Source organism: Erythrolamprus reginae, chromosome 1 (assembly GCF_031021105.1).
Source record: "Erythrolamprus reginae isolate rEryReg1 chromosome 1, rEryReg1.hap1, whole genome shotgun sequence".
Taxonomy (NCBI): domain Eukaryota; kingdom Metazoa; phylum Chordata; class Lepidosauria; order Squamata; family Dipsadidae; genus Erythrolamprus; species Erythrolamprus reginae.
Genome location: NC_091950.1, coordinates 216,075,348 through 216,096,437, shown reverse-complemented (window position 1 = coordinate 216,096,437; position 21,090 = coordinate 216,075,348). Strand labels below are relative to the sequence as shown.

At 38.4% G+C, this 21,090-nt stretch overlaps 1 protein-coding gene across 1 annotated transcript in view; it reads left to right on the top strand.

Moving 5' to 3' along the window:
- The window catches only part of ERBB4 (erb-b2 receptor tyrosine kinase 4), a 1,218,240-nt gene that overhangs the window by 937,472 nt on the left and 259,678 nt on the right, over positions 1-21,090 (top strand). Inside the window, exons 13-15 of the mRNA XM_070732179.1 lie at positions 3,034-3,166; positions 9,380-9,473; positions 10,016-10,170. Coding sequence (XP_070588280.1) covers positions 3,034-3,166; positions 9,380-9,473; positions 10,016-10,170 — 382 coding nt within the window. The remainder of the gene's footprint in view (positions 1-3,033; positions 3,167-9,379; positions 9,474-10,015; positions 10,171-21,090) is intronic.

The following is a 21,090-nucleotide window of genomic DNA, read 5'->3' as shown; positions in this document are numbered from 1 at the left end:
TCCTCTAGAGCAGGGCTGACAAACTTCCAGCCCGCAGGGCAGATGCGTCATACGCTGGTCATACCCATGCCTGGTTTAGTGAAGGGAGAAAAAAGTCCCAATATATCACGTGATGCTCCGTGATGACATGAGTTTGACAACCCTGATCTAGAGGGGTTTGTTGTTTTCTATGCAGGACTTGTATTCCTGTTACGTCTCACAACTTTAGATAGATTGGACTATTAAGCAATTCCATTTTCTCCCTGGTCCATCATCTTCTTGCCATTTTCTCCCATTAATGGATCAGTTATGTCCTTGACTTTCATCTTGTTACTTATATATTGGTAGAACTTTTTTTATATATATGTTTGACATTTGTTCCACGTCTTAGTCCATTCTGAGAATTAGCTTTCCTGACTGCATCTTTCAAGATTAATATTTTCTCCTATCTTATCCCGAGTAACTACTCATATCTCAATCTGGGAAGTGCCCTTCATTTATTTTCTGATTGTTCATATATATTGTCAACCTCGCTATGTTTCTACACTCCTACTACGCTTCGGTTGCCATGAGTAACAGGTGGTGGGTTTGGGGTTTTTGGGAGGGAAAGATTTCAGGAGGCCCTGATAAGTTTTGCTTTCCTAACATAGAGCAGGATATCTTTCGTTTTCCTGGAAAACAGGTGACCAGGAGGAAACCGTTAGAAGTCACATTCCATAAGTGTGACGTGGTTGTGAAGATGTGACCACCTGACAGAAATGGACAGTAGGGATTGGCTATTCTCCAAATGGGGGCCAAGTGGGATACTTTGATATATGCTTGTATCGTGCCTTTTTCTCAGCCTTTGTTTTATTTTCATTGCTTTTAGTTCTGATTTTTGATAAATTCACTTTTGAAGTTCAACCTAGACTCTGAGTTTTATTTTTCTTAAATTACGATTGAAGCAGCCTGACATGTATTTTTATGAAAATGTTAAAAAAGATAAAAACTAATACAATTTAATATAAAGTAGAAAAAGAAATGAAAGAGAAAGCTAGAAGTATAAAAAAGTGGTCTTATACTGAAAATTAAACAGAAAGAAGATACAGAACATTATCAAACATGGAATTTATTCTACCAGTAGTTGGAAAAAAGGGGTGGAGATTAAGAATGTAATCTGTACTGCTAAGAAAATTAAATAACCCAGATAACATGATGTTTATTAGGCACTAACAAAATGTAAACAATAGAAAATTAACAAAACTTAAACAGCAATAGCACTTAAATTTATATACCACTTTACAAGTGCTTTACAGCCCTCTTTAAGTGGTTTACAGAGTCAGCATATTGCCTCCGACAATCTGAGTCCTCATTTCACCCGCCTCGGAAGGATGGAAGGCTGAGTCAACCTTGAGCCTGGTGAGATTTGAACTGCCAAATTGCAGGCAGCTGGCAGGCAGTAGAAATAGTATGCAGTACTGCACTCTAGCCACTGTGTCACCATGTAAAAAAAGGAATGAAAAAGAATGAAAAAAGATAAGTAGGTTCTGATCTTCTTTACAGCAGTTTTAAGTTTACTTCTTATTGTATGGTTAAAACATAACTCTCTTTTTTCTATAATATATTCTATCTATTCATCATAAACATAAATCATAAGTTCTTTTTTTTCCCTATTTACTCAAAAAGTCCATGGGGGGTTTCCAGGGATCAATAAATGGTCCTTTCTTGGATGAAAGAAGTCCATTTAATCCTCTCAGCAATTTCATCCTCTCAGCAACTATCCTTTCCTCCATTATGAGTAGTGATAAATATTTCTGTCTTTGTATCTACTTACAACTGCCATTGGGACTGGATTCCTGATTGTAAATGCTCATAAGTGAAAGCACCTGCATGTCCAGAGCCAATTTTACAACATTTTTGGCACTAGTTTTGCAATGTTGTTGTTTATACATGCGGAGAACTTCAAAGGTATTTGGGTTCAGAATCGGGGATTGTATGTACTCCATATTCTCAGTATGGCATGTGTTAACCATTTTAAAAATCCAAATTAGTATTGACTTTGTCATGCCACAATATCCATGGTACCAAATCTCAGTTTTTGTTCTTCTAACTTCAAAAGTCTTCTATTTCTCAGCAATACCCTCTCTTTCATAATTATCATTCTGGCAAGACATTTATTTTTATCACAGAATTTTTCCCAAGAATGACACATAGTTTCATTCATCTTAACGTATCTTGTAAAACTTCAATCCACATCTTATTTTGAAATAACATAACATGTTTGTCATAGTGATGCCCAGTTATTTTGCCTACTTCTTAACATTAAAACTTCGTTTATTCATCAATTCTTTTTGCTTTTCTATTTTCACTTTTGGGGGGCTTTTTTTCTATTTTTGTTTTTGTTTTTATGTAGAATACTATATATACTCCATGCCAATAAATAAAACAACAATTATTATCTCAGTGGTTATATGAGTAGAAGAAAATTTGTGAATGCCTTTATAATAACTTAATTTTCTTTTATGACTTTTAGCCAACCAGATTCCATCTGTTTCTGTATTATATCCACCTAACAATTCTTCAGCAATATTTCTGAAACAGTTCATGATGTTACTAATGCATTCTTATTATCCAGGATGATACAGTATGTTAATTCCAAGCCTTCTGCTCTCTAGTCATAAATGTTTAGTTAAAGAAATTAGGAAAAAACATTTCAATTAGTAAATCATTTCATGCCATAGCAAATTTTAAACCATTTAAAATAATCACAGATTACATATTACATTTATAAAACTGCACTGTCACAATTTAAAACATTATTAGTATTAATGAGTAATATTAAATAATCCTCTGAAGGGGTGGGCTCTTGTAATCTTTTTCTACTGCTGTTAATAACCCAGTCATCATAGGCAGAATATTTTAATGCAACCTTTGTTCAAGCAAAAAGAATGTTCTCCTGCCTCTTCCTCCAATTTTTAATGTATGGATTTAAATGGCGGGGATAGAACTAAGCATTGCACACGCCATTTAGCACACTGCTTATTATAAATGATTGTGCCTGTCTTTATTTTATAGCTGCAGAAGGAATGATATGCAGCCATTTATGCTCAAAAAATGGATGTTGGGGGCCAGGGCCAGATCAGTGTTTATCATGTAAACACTTCATCAGAGGAAAAACCTGTGTAAAGTCTTGTCACCTTTATGAAGGGTAAGTCATTTCTGCCTTTAGGCTGTTTGTGTGCGTGTGTTCGCGTGTGTGTTTATATAAATAAGTTCATACTTTGGAAATTACTAATATTTATGTTTTGGTGATAGAAGAAGCTATCTGTCATGCAACAACTGGTAATCGTAACTTGTGTTAGGCAGTAGCATCTTTTATGGGAGAATCATGCAAAATAATCTAGCTGAGATATTTCAATAGCCAAGCCTGCAATTCATATATTATTGTATGTAAGTGGACCAGAGCATTGACTGCAGGGGATGGGTAAACTTGTCTAGAAAGCAGAACAATAGGTCATTCTTTTGAAAGTCACCAAGCTGGAACAAGGAAAAAGCTTGCCCATACTTGTATTTTAAATGGAAGATTGAAAAGCAGCAACACTGTATAAAAAGAGTTGACTGGTACTTTAGATAGGAAGTGTTGTGCAACAGATTGCAGAATGTTGATATCTGTCAAAAGGAAGTACCAAGGAATTAGTGAGGTTATCTGGTTCAGTTCCTGAATGCATATTCCCTTGTCTTGTGATGGAGAGATGAAATACACTGTCTCAAATCATTTCAATGAAGCTTTAAACCTCATTTGTACCCACAACAATTTTGGTAACAAGATTAGATTGAAGGCTGAACAGATTTAGATTTAGATTTATTGGATTTATATGCCGCCCCTCTCTGCAAACAGCAGGGAATAGTTAATTGTGAGAAATAGTTTGGGTCTGAGATTTCAATGTCAACAATATACATTTCCATCATAGTCCAAAGAGACTGTCAAGATCATGATTAATTGTCTGGAGATAATAATGAATTGAAAAAGATCTAATGAAATGAAACTGAATTCTGAAATGACAAAAGTATTTTTGATCAGTAAACCTGATCTCAGATTTGGGTTTGGTTGAGTTGAATAGCATCCTTTTGAAAATAGCATTTTGTAGATTATTGGTGGCCATGGGCAGTTTTACCAAGATGAGGCTGATTAACCAATGGTGTCTTTTCAGAATGTTGATCTGGTTTATTTTATTCCAACTGGATCATTGTAATGCACTCTACACAGGACTGCCTTTGAATAATATATGAAAGTTAAACTTGGGCCAGAATACTGCAGCTCATTTGTTAATAATAATTATATATTCATAGCTTTCAATTTTTTTCCAGTAGAATTCCAACTGCTCTTAGTGGTGTCTGAGTTTAAGACTAGCTTATGAGGAAACTTCCTTATGCCATTTACTGAGGTCAACTCCAGGGCCCTCTAGTATGAAAGCGTTTTCAATATCTGCATTTAGGTACAGAAATTCTCTTTTCTTCTATCCATGTCACTTCCTCACTGAAGTCTTATAGATATTGATAAGAATCTGCCTGAAACTGTTCTTTATCAGTTTCTGATATTACAATTTCTTATTCTTCTTATTTTTTATACATGATGTACATGTATGTGTTTTGGTGTGTGGGAAAATGTTGTATTTAACTTCTATATTGGCGTAAGGGCTAGAAGAGAGACTCGGTATGCAAAAAATATACAAAAAACACCAAACAAACCCTAAATTAATATCTGGGAATCAAAACCAATTCATTTATTTATTTGGTTTTCTTTGCAAAGATCTGCAGTAAAAAAAAAAACCTTTCTGCAAAATTGTGCTAACTATAATTGTGGCTGCATTCCTTTGAATTTAGAAGAACAGCTCTTCCCAAACAAAAATCAAAACCAATTATTACAGAATAGAATTAATTTATTGCTTTATTATTGTCCTCCTTGGTTTTTCCTTTCTACCTCGGGCTCATCATAAGCCAGAGTTTTTAAGTGGCTCTATGGTGGCCACTTTCTTGCTGGTAGAGAGACAGGATGAGTGAATGACAAGCCATGCATTGTTATCATAACTCTTAAAAACTCTAAAGTGGCATTCATTTCGGTCTTTCCCCGCCTGAAGGATATGGAGTGCTTACCTTTAACAATATGATAATATCTGTACATTGCAAAAGCCTACATAATAGAGATATTACCATATGATGCCAGTAGCCAAAAGGAAACTCTCAATGGCATTTAAGAGTGAGGATAAAATTGCACATCTCTCCTTAACAGCTACAGAGCAAGGGGACTGATGGTAGGAACAATGTATACAGATGACAAATTATGTGAAATCAGAAAGACCTGCTATGTGAGCAAAGCCTGTAGCACTCCTTTGCTTTCTGTCCCAGGAATCAGCACTGGTTCCTGGGAGAGAAAGCAAAGGAAGATAAAACCTACTTCCTCTATTCTGAGGGCAGAAGAGTCACAGGCTGAGCGTTATCTATAAAATCTGAAGCTGATAAAAACAGTAATTCTACCAATTGGGAAGCAGGTAAGAGCCTTTTCACTATCTCCTTGCTATTCTTGAATTATTTCCCCCCATAAACATACTGAAAATGATATTCAAAAATGAGGATTCTCAGAGCAATCTGAGAATAGCCTTGGGTTTTGAAAAAGCCCTGACTTAAGTGAGACAGTAGCTATTATTTTATTTATTTATTTATTTATTTGTCCAATACACAATACATGTATACAATACATATATATGAGTCCAAGGAGAAGGGTGGCATAAAAATCAAATAAATAAATAAATATACACATATATGATATGACCAGTGTTTCCCAACCTTTTTTGAGCCGCGGCACATTATTCATATTTTCAAAATCCTGGGGAACACTGAACGGGGGGGGGCGCAGGGGGCGCGGGGGGGGGGGGGCTAAAGAAAAGTTTGGACAAAAAAAATATCTCTTCCTCCATTTCACTCTATTTCTCTCTCCCTCTTTCTCTCTCTTCCTTCCTTCCCTTCTTTCTCTCTCTCCATCCCTCTTTCTTGCTTCCTCTCTTTTTGCTCTCTTTCTCTCTCCCTCCTTCCCTCCCTCTATGTCCTTCTCTCTCTCTTGCTCTCTCTCTGCCTCTCTTGCTATCTCTCTTTCATTCTCTCTCTTTCTCTCTCTTTCTGTCTCTCTTGCTATGTCTCTTTCTCTCTCTCTCTCTCTCTGTCTCTCTTGCTATCTCTTTGTCTCTCTCTCTCTCTTGCTATCTCTTTCTTTCTTTTTTCTCTCTCTCTTGCTATGTCTCTCTTTCTCTCTTTCTCTGTCTCCCTCCCTCTTTCCTTTCTATCTTTCTCTCCACCCTCAGCGGCGGCAAAGAAGAAGGAAGGCAGGCTGCAGAGGGCACTGAGGATAAGAGCGCTCGCTTGCTCCCTCGCCCTCTGACTTCCCTCCCTCGCTGCTAAAGGGACGAGCGGGGGCACGCTGCAAGAAGGGTTTTTTTTGCTTTTTTTCCCTTCCCCCGCCTCACGGGAGAGAGTGAGAGAGAGAAAGAGCAGCGCCCTGTCGGTTCCAAGCGCAGCCAGGGAAAGCGGCCTCGAGCCGAGTGCGAACTGCGGGATGCGGCAAAGGACTCCTTGTCAACCAAAAAAGGGTGGGGGTGGCAAAGGCAAAGCCTGGGAGGTGGGGAAGGGAAGAGCGGGAGACCCCCAGACAGAACGGCTGAGGGGAAGGAAAGACGGAAGGAGGGAGGGATTGAGAAGCGAAGCCAGGGAGGGCTGAGAGAAAAGGAGAGCGGCGCGCGCGAGAGAGGGGCAGGGCAGGCATTCCCGAAATGGATGGAGAAATCCCTCTCTCGCAGCGAAAGCGCTCCCAGCCAGGGGGCTGCGAGAGAGGGCTGGGAGCACTTTCGTCCCGAGGAGCTGAAGCTGCAGCTGCCGCCGCCGCAAGAGAAGTCGCGCCCCAAGGCAGGGGGCGGCGGCGGAGGAGAGGGGGCAGATCGGGCGGGGAGCTTCACGGCACACCTGCCTGTGTCTCACGGCACACTAGTGTGCCGCGGCACACCGGTTCGGAAACGCTGATATAGACCACCAAAAAAACCAAAAAAAACCACTTTAGTGTAACAGAGATTACAACCCCCTATTTAATGTCAGTAGATGGAATCAAAGATCATTTTCTTTAGTGAAGGCAAAGTTAGCAATATACCTAGCTCAAAATAGATTTTTACATAGAAAAATGAAGTAATAGAAATATCTAGCTCTTGATTACTGTGTTGCTCCTTTTATATGTATTTCCATTTGGACCTAATAGAATCCTTTCTAATTAGATGTAATAATAATAGTAACATAAGAAAGCATTGTTATCAGTTCTCAATTAATACACCAAAGTTTGCTAAATTTTGTTCTACCATCATCTCCATATGTGGTCAAATGTCAAAGACATTAGTAATGTATTTTTTAATTCTTTTCCAATAATAGGATATTAATGAATGATACTTTTTAATTGTTCTTGTATTGTATTTTAATCTTAGATAAGTTGGTCTACGATTCTTTTGATAAACTAATCTATACTAGATGGTATCCCCACAGTAACAAATTGCTTCAATCGGGAAGGCACAGACGCACAGATACCTCATGTTCTTTCCATAATGTTAGATTTCTCAGGCTAAGAAAATATCAGGCTATGATATTAGGCCCCTGTTTAGAATCGATTATAGTTCCCATTTTACCAGCAGTCTCAGTGGGACACATAGAAGAACTCTAGCATCTCAATAGTATGATTCTTTTCATCTGATTGCCTTTAACAACTGGGTGGCTAATTAGACCACTCTGGCTTTGAATGCTGAGTCAGTAGGTTATATGCACGCCTGGTGTTCTGTACAACCTCTGCAATTATTCCCAGGATGAAAGAACAGGAAATGAACATCTAAGGGCTGTTCCCACTAATAATACCCCTTTAACAGTGATAACTGTTTTAGGTTCCAAATATATGATTTATATAACTTCAGCTTCCCCATTATTTCTGTGCAAGCAGCGTTTTTTAGATGATTTTTTTTCTTTCACAAAGAAGTACTATATTTTTTGGAGTATAATAGGCACTGGAGTACAAGACACAACTTAGTTTTGGGGGAGAAAAACAAGGGGAAAAATTCTGCCTCCCAGCAATTTGCCTCTTAACAAACAGCAAACAGTAGAGATGATATACAGTGTTTGCTGTGTATTTCTGTGCACGTGTGCCTGACCCATAGAAACAGCAAAGAATTGAAGAAATGTGCATTATGGCAGTATATTAATGCTAGAAAAGTTTCTTAAATGTAGTCACACTAACTCCACCCAATTATATCAATAGATCTACTCCAAACATGACTAAGTCAGGGTTTAACTCAACTTATCTTACTACTAAACAGCACAATGTTACATTTCCAATTATACTTTTACAGATGTTAAAAATTGGTGTGGCTTTCTGAAAGTATAGTTATTATCTGATATTTAAAAGAAGGTACAATATCACTGGAGTCTTCAGATCAAGCATTTATTTTAAACAGCTTCTTCAATTTGTTGTCTAGAATAATAATAAAACATTCTTAAAAAAAATAAGTCTAATAATTTGAGCAATGTACAGACACTTATAGTTAATTGAGTTACCTCCTTGCATCCAGTTCAGCAGAAAATAAAAATCTGTATCTCTCTCCCAGCAATTTGCCTCCTTGCAGCTAGTTTCACTTTCAGTTTAGCAGGTGGTTGGCCGGCCTACCTGCAGCCTCAAATCAGCTGAGGGCCAGGAACCTGATTAGTTACTTGGCTTAACAGGATCTGTTCTGTTTGCTGCAAGGAGGTAAATTGCTAAAAGGCAGAGGCCAAAGGGTGGGAGTGGCTGGGTGGGACTACATTCGGTGTATAAGACCCACCCAAGTTTTCATCCTCTTTTGGGGGTCAAAAAGGTGCCTATTGTACTCCAAAAATACAGCAATTTGTTAGAGGTCTTTCAAGTGTACCAAGGAAGTCATTAGAGATAGAGAAAATCCTACTGGTTGAAATTAGATTAGATATGTATAAGTCCCTTTATTTCAATAGATGTGTTTTTTCATCCCCAGCATGTTTATTTATTCATCATTTAAAATACTGATATAGCTTACCATTTTATATTGAACTCTGGGCAGGTCCCAATCAAAAAGGGCATGCTGTATGTTTGTATAAATAGTGAAATATTTTAATATCCTTGTCTTTACAAACAGTTAATAAAACCAAGCAGTACAGCATTTGCATGTTAATCCAGGACTTGGGGATGGGGACTTAATTAGAAAATGATCAAAGAGAAGGTGTAGTTGGGGGGGGGGAGCACTTTTGCTTGCAGAATAACAATCATGTCAGAAACTGAAGTTGCTCCCTGATTCTGTCACTTCTGGTATTTCTAAATTGCTTGTTATTTCCACAGGGAATACAGAGAGTTTGCAAATGGTTCAGTTTGTGTGGAATGTGATCCACAGTGTGAAAAGATGGATGGAAACAGAATAACTTGCAGGGCGGCTGTAAGTATGATCCATATAAAGTCCAACATATAGGTGGTTATTATAAAAGATAGATTTGTTTTTTCTATCATTTATCCTTTTTTCCTTTGTAAATTTATTCATTTTACTTATTTGCTAGATTTATATCCATCCCTTTCTTCCATGAACTCAAGACAATGTACAATACACTCTTTCCTCTTAATTTCCCTTACAATTACAAACTTCTGAATTAGAAGAGGCTAAGAGTACTGTATATGACTCTTATCCCAAAATCAACACCTAAACATATTGTCCTTGGGATGGATTTTAACTTGGGTGTCTCTGGTTCCAGTTTTAATCTTAGCGTAAATATTATATTGAAGCTATGCATGTCCCCATGAAAGCTTTACATGGCCTGAAAAGAAATAAAGATAGAATCTAATAAAGTATAACAGTCACCTGTTTTTGTGAAAAGTCCCAACATAAGGCAATATGAGTATTGCATCCTGTGTCAAATATTACTCTTGGGGCTCTCCAATCTGAAACAGAAATGTGAATATTCTGTGTTTCTTCTTTTTACATAGGGACCAGATCATTGTACCAAATGCTTTCATTTTAAAGATGGCCCCAATTGTGTTGAAAAATGCCCTGATGGTGTACAAGGGACAAACAGCTTCATATTCAAGTATGCAGATGAGGATCGTGAATGTCGTTCCTGTCACCCAAATTGTACCCAAGGGTAAGTTTACATTTATATATATTAAAAAATATTGCTACATGTGATACTTTCAATTCATTTTGCTGTACCATTTAATCCTGGTGAATAAAGTGATTTGTCTAGAATATACCATTTTTATCCCCAAGACTTTCAGCTTGTCTCTATGGATAGTGAAACAAAGATGATGATGAATCAATATCTTCACTGTAATACTTTGCACCGAAAGCAGAATAACAACGCGGAGATAGGAACTGGAATTTAAAATGGGGTCACTTTATTAAATTAACATAAATTTAAATAACGTAAATGTCAATGTTATAACAAGTGTAACCAAAGGACCTGCAGAGGCCAAATAAACTAATGGGGCAGAAATTACCTAACAAAAGTTTCATAGGCAACTATTGGGCATAACTCCTGGATGAACCAGGTGAAGGTAGCCACCTTCACCTGGATCAAAGCCACGCCCCTCAAGCATGTGGGAGGAGCTCAACCTCCAATCCCCACGGGAAATTGGATAAGGTGAGTCCCATGGGCATCCCCCCTCCAATCCCCAAAGTTGCACAAACCTATAGTTCATGGGGAGAGGCGGCTCATCATCTTTGAAAAGATGCCCAAAAGGAGAACACGCAGTTGGTCCTACTGCCCATTTCCACCCCAAACTGCCAAACCCCAGTGACAAAGGGAAAGCCAAATTGGCCAAATATGTATTTACATCGCGCTACACCCTCTGACCAGTCCATCCTTAACGTCAGTGTGGAATAGGCGAAAAAATGGTCGCACACATAGGAGAGACCACAAAAAAAATCCTATTCGGCCCCGAGTCAACCTCGTTCAGGCACACTGTATGATAGAGGAGGGCGGGCGGGTGTTCGCTTCAGGATAGCTGAGGGCAAAAGGGGGAGGTCGTCTCGAGCCGCCCTTAAATAGGGCGACTCAGGACCTCCCCCCGGCCCAGGAGGCAGCACGCCATCTTGGCGCACTGCCAAAAGCCGACATTCCGTCAGCCGACAGAAGCCGGAGAGCACACTGCGTCTCTCCAACTCCTGGGCAATTTCGGCCAGCATTTTAAAATGCCAGCCATGCATTTCTCAGAGTCTGAGTTACCATACCTTTTATAGTCTCTTTTCTTCTTTTTTGCTGGATTGGGGAAAATGGCCACTAAAAGAGCAAAAGTATGCTTTAGTGTGTGTTTGCTGCAGCATATTAAGAATGCAATCCTCTCCTTAACAGTCTCTCCTCCTTTTGCATTCAGCTGGGAGATATGAAAGGGAGTAGATCTGCCTTTCCTAGAGTGATAGTGCTACTTTCCACATGACTCTAATGAAGAAGACTGTTAGATTACATGAACAATTGCATTCATGTACAGAACTACAGTTAAATGTATAGAGAATAAGTATAGTAAAGATTTGCTGCCTTGTTTTTAACTGAACTTCAGGTGCCTTGCATGTGAAGGCGAGGGTCATAGTTGATCTTTTATCTCTCTGTATCTGTGTAATGTATCTACGTACGATGATAATTTTTGAATACAGGATTTTAAACAGAAAAATGGACTGAATCTCTGTTTTTCCTTATGTTATTATAAATTGCAATGCAATGCAAATTCTGGCCTAATTCAGCATGACACCAAAGGATGGTGCATGCACACCTTCTTCTCCATCCTATTTCTTTTTGTATTGTGAAATTTCAAGATTTGGAGGCTGGGGTTAATGTTAAAAGGGAGAGAAATTTATCAGTAAAAAATTAGAAGCTTATAGTTGTTAGGAATCATTAAAATCATGTCTAGTAATCCAATCATCTTTGCTGCCCTTTTCTGAATTGGTTTAAAAATAATTTCTACGATTTTTTTTTCTTACAGTGTAATGCCAGACCTGGATATAATATTAAAGATGGGGTCTGATCAAAGCATAATAGAGTGGAATGATTTCCCATGAATTTAAAATTATAATAATAAACCTGTCTTTTTTGCAGCCACTTCAAAGTTCCAGCTTTTATTAAATGCAATCAAGTACTTTTAATTTAAAAATGGAAGATCTTTGTAACATTTAGTGCTACCAAGTATTCCCCATCCAATATTTGTGCATTTGATTTTTATTTCACAAGTGAAGAACTTTGTACTTATTGCTACTAAATTTAATTCTGTTACCGTAAACCCAATTTTCCAAACTAGCATCCATGAGTTTTGTATTACCTACAGATCTGATAAGCATTCCCTCTACCTTTTCATCCAAATCATTGAACTGTAAATGATCCAGGACTCATTGTTGTGGCATCTCATTCAGTCACTCTTTCCAAATTGATAATAAATTATCAATGGATATTTCATGAATATAAATTTCAATCCAGCTTTTAATCCACTTAGTTGTGATGTCATCCAATCAACAGTGAATGATAAGCATGTCTCCGAGTAAATTGTCAGATATTTTGCTGAAATCCTAAAGGGCCCCAGTCTCAATGCTACCCAGGGATAAGTTAAAATCTCCAAGAAACACAAACTTGGGAACAACAGGAGTAGCGGCCTTACTTGTTTCCTTCACAAATATATGCAGACTTCATTTAATTACTAAACTGTTACTATCTATTCCAGAACTTCCAAAGCCTGGGTGTCATACTGACTGGGTCTGAAGTTTGCTGAATTTTTGTTATTACTTTTTGAAGATAGGAGCATTTGCTCCTGTCATCCAACAGTTTGTCAGTTCTCCAGAATTATTTGGGAAAATATATACAAGAGTATGGTCGCACCATCAACCAGTTTGTTTCAGTATTTTAGGATGCAATCCATCTAGTACTAAACTAATTGAAAATAAGAAAAGGATATCCAGCTACGGTTAAAAGTCTCAAGTTTGGGAGAGGGGTGGGGTCAATGGCCGCAGCAACATGGAGTTCCCCTTTGCCAGTGGGGGCACTCCGAATCCACACCGTCCAGGGGTTCTGGTCCCTATGGAACCAGACCAGATCCTCCTTGAAGGGGAGGTGACACTAGGAATGCTAATGGGGGTATGGTTTTGGGGTTGGAATACCCACCAGACGAACCGGCCTAGTCTAGCACTAACGGTGGTGTGAAATCAGCTAGGCTGCCATGCCTAAGCCGTTGTAGCCACTGAAACAACGCAATGCAGGGATTGAAGATGAGCAGTAACATCTGGGAAGAGGACGAATTAAAGCGCTGGCGAGGTAAAGAAAAAATTAAGTGGTGTGCTGGTGAGTGATGACTGCTGAAAAGGGATTTGAAATTTTATTTTGCTGATTTTTTTTCCAACGGAAATTAAACTTGCCGGAAATTGGAGAGGAAGCATCTATTCAGCAATGGAGCAAATAGCAAAATGCTTCAGGCCACAGCAAAATGCCCAATAGTGGACTTTTCTTAAAGAGATATAAAGATTTGGATTCTTAAGGATATTTTTTTGAGAAGCTATTCTTTGTGTGTTGTGAAGATAATTAATTACTGATTAAAAAAAATAAATCAATGGAAGAAATAAAAGCTTGCCATCTACTGGTTGGAGGGGTTATTGCAGGCAGAATGCTGGATTATGCTTTCAACAGATGTCGGACTTGGTTGTGGAATATTTTATATGTTCTGGATATGAGGATGGAATGTGTTTGTTATGTATTTACTTCTGAGAAAGAGGATGTTATCAGCCTTTGTTTGGAAATGAATGAACATTTGAGAGAAAAGACATGTGAACTGACTGATGGAGACATGGCTATAAATCTGGCAAAAGAATAAAACCAAGCATCTGAAAAGACTGAGGATAATTGCACAATGGATATTATTACCAGAAAGAGATTAAAGATATGTCTTTGCAATATGGAATATGAAACATAGAAATGAGAAATATGGATGGCAGCACTACCTTTAAAGAAGATTGAGACAATGATAAATTTATAAAAGAATAAACTTTTGATAAATGGATGAATTGGATGAATGGGAGCTTAATGATGAATTTAAATTGGATTTTATTATGTGGAATTATACTGGGAAAGAGAAATTAATATAGATTGGAGGATAGGAATGGGAAAGATGGAGGGGAAATTAATTGGCAAGATGAAAGAATATTAAATTGAGTCATATATGTAACAATGCTTAATTAAGATATGTTAAGATTATGGAAATTATTTTGGGGGGTAAGTAATGGAATAATGGAATAGTAGAATAAGGAAAATAGAAAATGGTTATGACTACATTGGATTATTATTATTTTTATTACTTTTATAATTCGTAGGAGAAAGGAATTAAAACATTGAGAATGAATTCTACATGTAATAAGGTTTAATTATAAGATAAACAAAAATTATGGGAATTATCTATGGGGATGAATTATGGTATAATGGAATAATAGAATTATGGAAATAGAAAATAGTGATGATTATATTGGATAATTATTATTTTTCAGGAAAAAGGAAATAAAGATAATGAGAAATAATAATTATAGAATTTAAGTAAGACATGATGATTATATTTGCTTCATAGTGTTATAAATTATAAATTAAGAATAGGGTTGGAAGATTATATTGTATTTATAGATCAAATTAAAAGAGCAGGGCATGATGATCACATTTATAGTGACATAAATAGATTATGGCATGATGATCCTACTGGATTTAAAGAGACATAAAATAAATCTGATCATGATGATTTCACTGGATTCACTGTGATATAAATAGAATAGGGCACGATGATTCCACTGGATTTTCACTGATATAAATAGAGTAGGGTATGAGGATTCTACTGGTTTACAGTGATCAAAATAGAATAGGGAATGATGATTCCACTAGATTTACAGTGATATAAATAGAGCAGGGCATGATGATTCCACTGGGTTTACAGTGATTTAAGTTACATTAGGGTATGAAGATTTTATTGGGTTTATTGTCCCATGAAATAGAGTAGGCTCTACTGGATTCATGGTGATATAAAATAGATTAGGGCATGATAATTCCACTGGGTTCACAATGATTTATTTAGAACAGGGCACAAATATTCCACTGGGTTTACAGTGATATAATTAGAGTAGGGCATGATGATTTCATTGGGTTTACAGTGATATAAATAGAGTAGGGAATGATGATTCCACTGGTTTTACAGTGATAAAAATAGAATAGGGCATGATGATTCCACTGGGTTTAGAGTGACATAATCAGAGTAGGGCATGATGATTCCACTGGGTTTACAATGATATAAATAGAGTAGGGCATGATGATTCCACTGGGTTTACAGTGATATGAAATAGAATAGGGCATGATTATATTGGGTTTATAAAGGATATATGAAAGAAAAGGAAAAGGGCATGTTTTTTTTTCTTTTCCTTACTTTTTCTTTTTTCTTTTTTTATTTTACCTACCAAAAGGAATTATTAATTGGGTTAATTGAGACATATGTGATAAATTTTTTGGACTTTTCTCCCTTGAATTGATATAACCTTGATCCCTGTGATTGTTAGATAAAATTTAGCATGTAGTTGATATGAATGGGAATATTTGCTTTTCACCCCTCTTTGTTTTCTTTGTTAAAGGGCAACTATTGTGAAATTAGGGTTAAGAAATATACATGAAATTGATATTAAGAATATATGGAGAAGATTGAAGCACCATGCCCTAAATGTATTAGATGTGATTAGAAAGAAAGCAGCATTAAAGAGTGTATTAGCTAATAGCTTTTTAAATGCATATAAGAAATTTGAGTAATTATGTTTGTCCAGATGTTAAATGTAAAAGGAGGTAGCATTTGATGGCTTATGAATACCCAATTTTAGATGAATTATTGTTATGTAACTCAGGATTGATGGTATGTCATTTTGCATATGTGTTTGGAGTGAAAAAATAAAAAATTCTTTGCCACAAAAAAAGTCTCAAGCTTTAATTCTGTCCTTCCATTCTGTACTCCACAGAAAACTTAGGCTTGGTAAACAAGGTTGAAATAAAATTTAAAAATGAATATTGAAGAACTATAGGCCAGCCTCCAACCTTCCCCTTTGGGGCAAGGTTGTTGAGAAGGTGGTGGCACTCCAGCTCATGCGGTTCTTGGATGAAGCCGATTATCTTGACCCTTTCCAGTCCAGTTTCAGGACCGGTCGCAGCATGGAAACCACTTTGGTCACACTGATGAATGATCTTTAGCGGGCCCCAGATAGGGGTTATTCCTCTATCCTGTTGCTTCTTGACCTCTCAGTGACCATGTTATCCTTCTGCAATGGCTGGAGGGGTTGGGAGTGGGAGATACTGTTTTATGGTGGTTCTCCTCCTACCTCTCTGGTCATTCACACTTGGTGTTAGTGGAGGGGGGCAAGATCCCCCCGCGGCCCCTACTTTGTGAGGTGCTGCAGGGATCTGTTCTCCCCCCCCATATTTAACATTTACATGAAGCCACTGGATGATATAATCCAATGGCATGGGGTGAGGTTATACATCTCCACCCCCTGACAATTCACTGATGTGCCAGTGCCTGGAAGTTGTTAGGGTCTGGATGGGAGCCAACAGTCTCAAACTCAACCCAGACAAGACTGAGTGACTCTGAGCATTCCCTCTGAAAGACTGTTCCATCTGTCTATCCATTGCTTGGGGGGGGGGAAGGTTCTGACCCCCTCAGATAGGGTTCATAACTTGGATGTCCTCCTGGATCCACAACTAAACCTTGAGCACCATCTTTCGGCTGTGGCCAGGGGGAACTTTGCTCAGATTCACCTGGTATACCAGTTATGGCCCTATTTGGACTAGGACTTGATTATTGCAATGTGCTCTATCCTTGAAGAGTGTTTGGTGACTGCAGATAGTCCAGAATGCAGCTGCGCAAGCTGTTATGGGTGTACCTCAGTACTCCCTTATAACACCAACACTCCACGTGCTGCACTGGCTACCAATTAGTCTCCAGTCACAATTCAAGATGTTGGTTATCACCTATAAAGCCCTACATGGCTTAGGGCCTGACTATTTATGGGACCGTCTCCTGCCACATACCTCCCAGAGGCTATTAGGTCACACAGAATCGGCTTCCTCCAGGTTAACTAAATAATGTAGGTTGGTGGGACTGCGGGGGAGGGCCTTTTCTGTTGCCATCCCAGCTCTATAGAATCAACTGCTCCCCAACATTCGCACTGCCCCCACTGTACTGGCTTTTCGAAAAGCTGTTAAAACCTGGTTTTGTCAACAGGCCTGGGGGCCATGAACTTTAACACCAGACATGCCCGAAGTATGTTTGTCTGGTATGTATGTTTGTTAGATTGGGGATTTTTGGGGGTGGGGGTGGAGGGGGGTTATGATGGGTTTGTTAGGGTCAGAGGGTTTTATTTACTGTTGCTGTTCGACTTCTTTTTATTATTGTACTATTGTATTGTTTTTATTGTTGTAAGCCAGCCTGAGTCCTATGGGATTGGGCAGCATAGAAGTCGAATAAATTAAATTAAATATCTCTGCCTTTTCTGTGGTATTCACCGAATTAACATTTTTTTCTTTTGAACATATCCCCAAAAAGCCCTTTCTTGCTATTAGACACCAGTGCTACAGTGTCAGTGTCAGTCTGTGGTTTTCCTTCATAGGAGAATCTCTCCTTCACAGGAGAATCTGTGCAGAATGACTTCCAGAGCTTGGAGTATGAATTAAGTAGTATAGGTTGTAGACTTATCTTTTCAGATGTTTTACCAGTTTGTAAGGAACAAAAAGGAAAAGGACAGTCTGTAGCAGAGTTTAATGTGCACCTAAGGAGTGGTGTAAAAGGGAAGGCTTTGGTTTTATTAGTCATGATGTCTGCAGCTGGTCCAATGAAAAACTATACAAAAGAGATGGTTTGCATCCATCAAAGAAAGGGACTGAGCTATTTGATATTAAATTCACAGATTTCCTGGATAAACATTTAAACTGAACAGCAGGGACAGAGAATTTATTGATATGGAACATGTCTGTCCCCAGCAATCTAAAATTAATAGGATTATAGTGCATGCAAAATAGATGTGTGTGGGGGGATAAGTTTATAAGCCCTGCGATGAAGCAAAGCCAAGCATTTAATAGTGACTGCCATACCATGTGCACTAATCAAACAGGCTGCAAGAAAATAGAAGTGGTAAGGCACAACACAGGTTATGTAGTGTTGTGATTCCGTCTGAGGCCCCTCAGGGAACGGCTGATCCTCTGCCGGCTTCCTGCTCAGAGGGCGAGGATGAGGAACAGGAGGTTCAGGCAGACGGGGAGGAGGAATCTCAGGCTGAGGGAAAGGGAGGGCAGCCAGAGTCCCCCGAGAGGGAGCTCTCCCCAGCAAGCAGCCTGGATTCCTTAGATGAAAATGCACAAGCAATAATCGATCTCCGGCAGAGAAGAGCAACACAACGAAGGGGACAATTAGCCAGGTACTTTCAGCACTAAAGAGGCAACAGCTGGGTTTGGGTGTGGTGCTCTCTGGAAAGGCTGAAAAGGCAGACCCACCCTTCCTGGCTTGTGGAGTATTATCTTTGGGAGTCCTGGGACCTGGCTGTGATCTTTGGCGTCTTGGAATTCTGGTTTGTGACTTTGAATACTGAAACCTTGGGGGAAAAGGTGTGGGTCTTATTCTCTACAGTGGTGGGTGTGCCAGCAAGAAGTCTGCTGTATTGTCTGGCCATCAGTACTCTGCTGTGAAGTCTCATAGCCTGCCTGTTGGGAAGAACAGGTTTTTCTCTGTGTTTATTTTTCAAACTATAAAGTGCTTTTGATTTTACCAGCGTGTCTGGCTGCTTTTTCCAGTTGGTGTTGAAGTCTGGGGGCACCCAGACAGAACATGTAGACAATAAACAAGGGTCAATCAAAACAGACTCAAATGTCAATACACCAATGCACATAGTATGAGGAATAAAGAGTGAATTAGAAATTCAAGTAGATGAGGAAAGGTATGATATTGTTGCCATTGCAGAAACTTGGTGGGATGAAACTGACAAATGAAATATACAGAGAGAGGGACTTAAATTATTTAAAAGAAATAGACCAAATAAAAGAGGAGGTGGAGTTGCATTATATATAAGAAATAACTACATTTCTACAGAAATAGAACACAGCAATAATGAAAATTAGCTTGAATGCATTTGGGTCAATATTAGGGTGTGGGTGGGAGATGGCTTTGCCATAGGTCTATACTATAGGCCACCCAACCAAACAGAGGAAGTAGATGAACATTTTGCTAGACAGCTATCTAAGGTATGTAGGAAGCATAATCAAACTAGAGTCTTGGACTTTAAGAAAAGTACTTTCAATAAACTTAGAGAGAGCTTGGGAAGAATTCCATGGATGAGAATCCTCAAAGGGAAAACAACTTAAGAAGCTTGGGAGATTTTGAAAAGTGAAATTATAAAAGCCCAGTCTAGCACAATACAAATGAAGAAGAATAACAATAGGTCTCAAAAGAAACCAACATGGCTGCATAAAGATCTCTTTGACAAATTGAAAGACAAAAAGGACAAGTATAAAAAGTGTCAAAGGGGAAAATACTTAAGGCAGAATTCTAGCTAATAGCCTGAGCCTGTAAAGATGAAGTGAAGAAAGCTAAGGCTCACAATGAACAAAGGCTTGCAACAAAAGTAAAAAGTTACAAAAAAACCCCTTCTTCCAACATATTAAAAACAAACAAACAAACAAAAAACAATTGGTCTGCTGCTAGGAGAAAATGACAAGAAGGTGACAAGCAACCAGGGAGAAAGCAAAGCTACTTAACTCGTTTTTTGCAACTGTCTTTACACAAAGGGTCCAATCTAGCACCACAAAAAACAGATTAGGAACACAAGTTAAAATAAGGAAGAAAATGCTAAGTGAACACTTGTCTACCCTAGACGAGTTGAAATCACCAGGATCAGATGGATTACACCCCAAGGTTCTGAAGGAACTGGCAGATGAGATCTCAGAACCTATCCTGGAACACTGGGGAACTGCCAAAGGACTGAAAAGAGCTGATATAGTTCCCATCTTCAAAAAAAAGGGGGGGGGGAGTAGATCCAGGAAACTACAGACCTATCAGCCTGACCTCAATTCCAGGGAAGATTATGGAAAAGATAATCAAGCAACAAATCAACGAATATCTAGAAGCAAGCAAAGTAATAATAAAGCAAGCAAAATAATAAAGTCAACATGGATTTCTCAAAAAATAGATCACGCCAAGGATCTTGACAGACCTGAACATTCAAAGGTGAAAAAAGTAAGTTTCTACATTTAGACAAGAAAAACAAAATGCACAAGTACACTATATGGCACATTGCTCAACAATAGTAACTATGAGAGGGATCTTGGAGTCCTAGTGGACAACCAACACAGTTCCAGGCTGCATTAGATGGACCATGGGGTCTTTTTCTGCCGTCAGTCTTCTATGTTTCTATTAACAGAGGGATAGAATCAAGATCACATAAAGTGTTAATACCACTTGGAATACTGCATTCAGTTTTGGTCGCCACGATGCAAAAAGGATATTGAGACTCTAGAAAGAGTACAGATAAGAGCAACAAAAATGATTAGGGGACTGGAGGCTTAGACATGAAGAATGGTTGCAAGAATTGAATATGTGTAATTTAAATGAAAAGAAGGGCTGGGGAAGACATGATAGCAGTGTTCCAGTATCTCAGTGTTTGCCACAAAGAAAAGGGAGTCAAATTATTCTTCAAAGCACCTGAGGGTAGAACAAGAAGCAATGGGTGGAAACTAAACAAGGAGAGAAGCAACTTGGAGCTAAGGAAATTGGAAAAATGAATCAGTGGAACAGCTTGCTTCCAGAAGTTGTGAATGTTCCAACACTGGAAATTTTTAAAAGATGTTGGATAACCATTTGTCTGAAGTTGTGTAGGGTTTCCTGCCTAAGCAGGGAGTTGGACTAGAAGACCTCCAAAGTCCCTTCCAACTCTGTTGCTGCTGCTGTTGCTGTTGCTGTTGTTGTTGTTGTTGTTGTTGTTGTTATTATTATTATTATTATTATTATTATTATTATTATTATTACTACAGCCT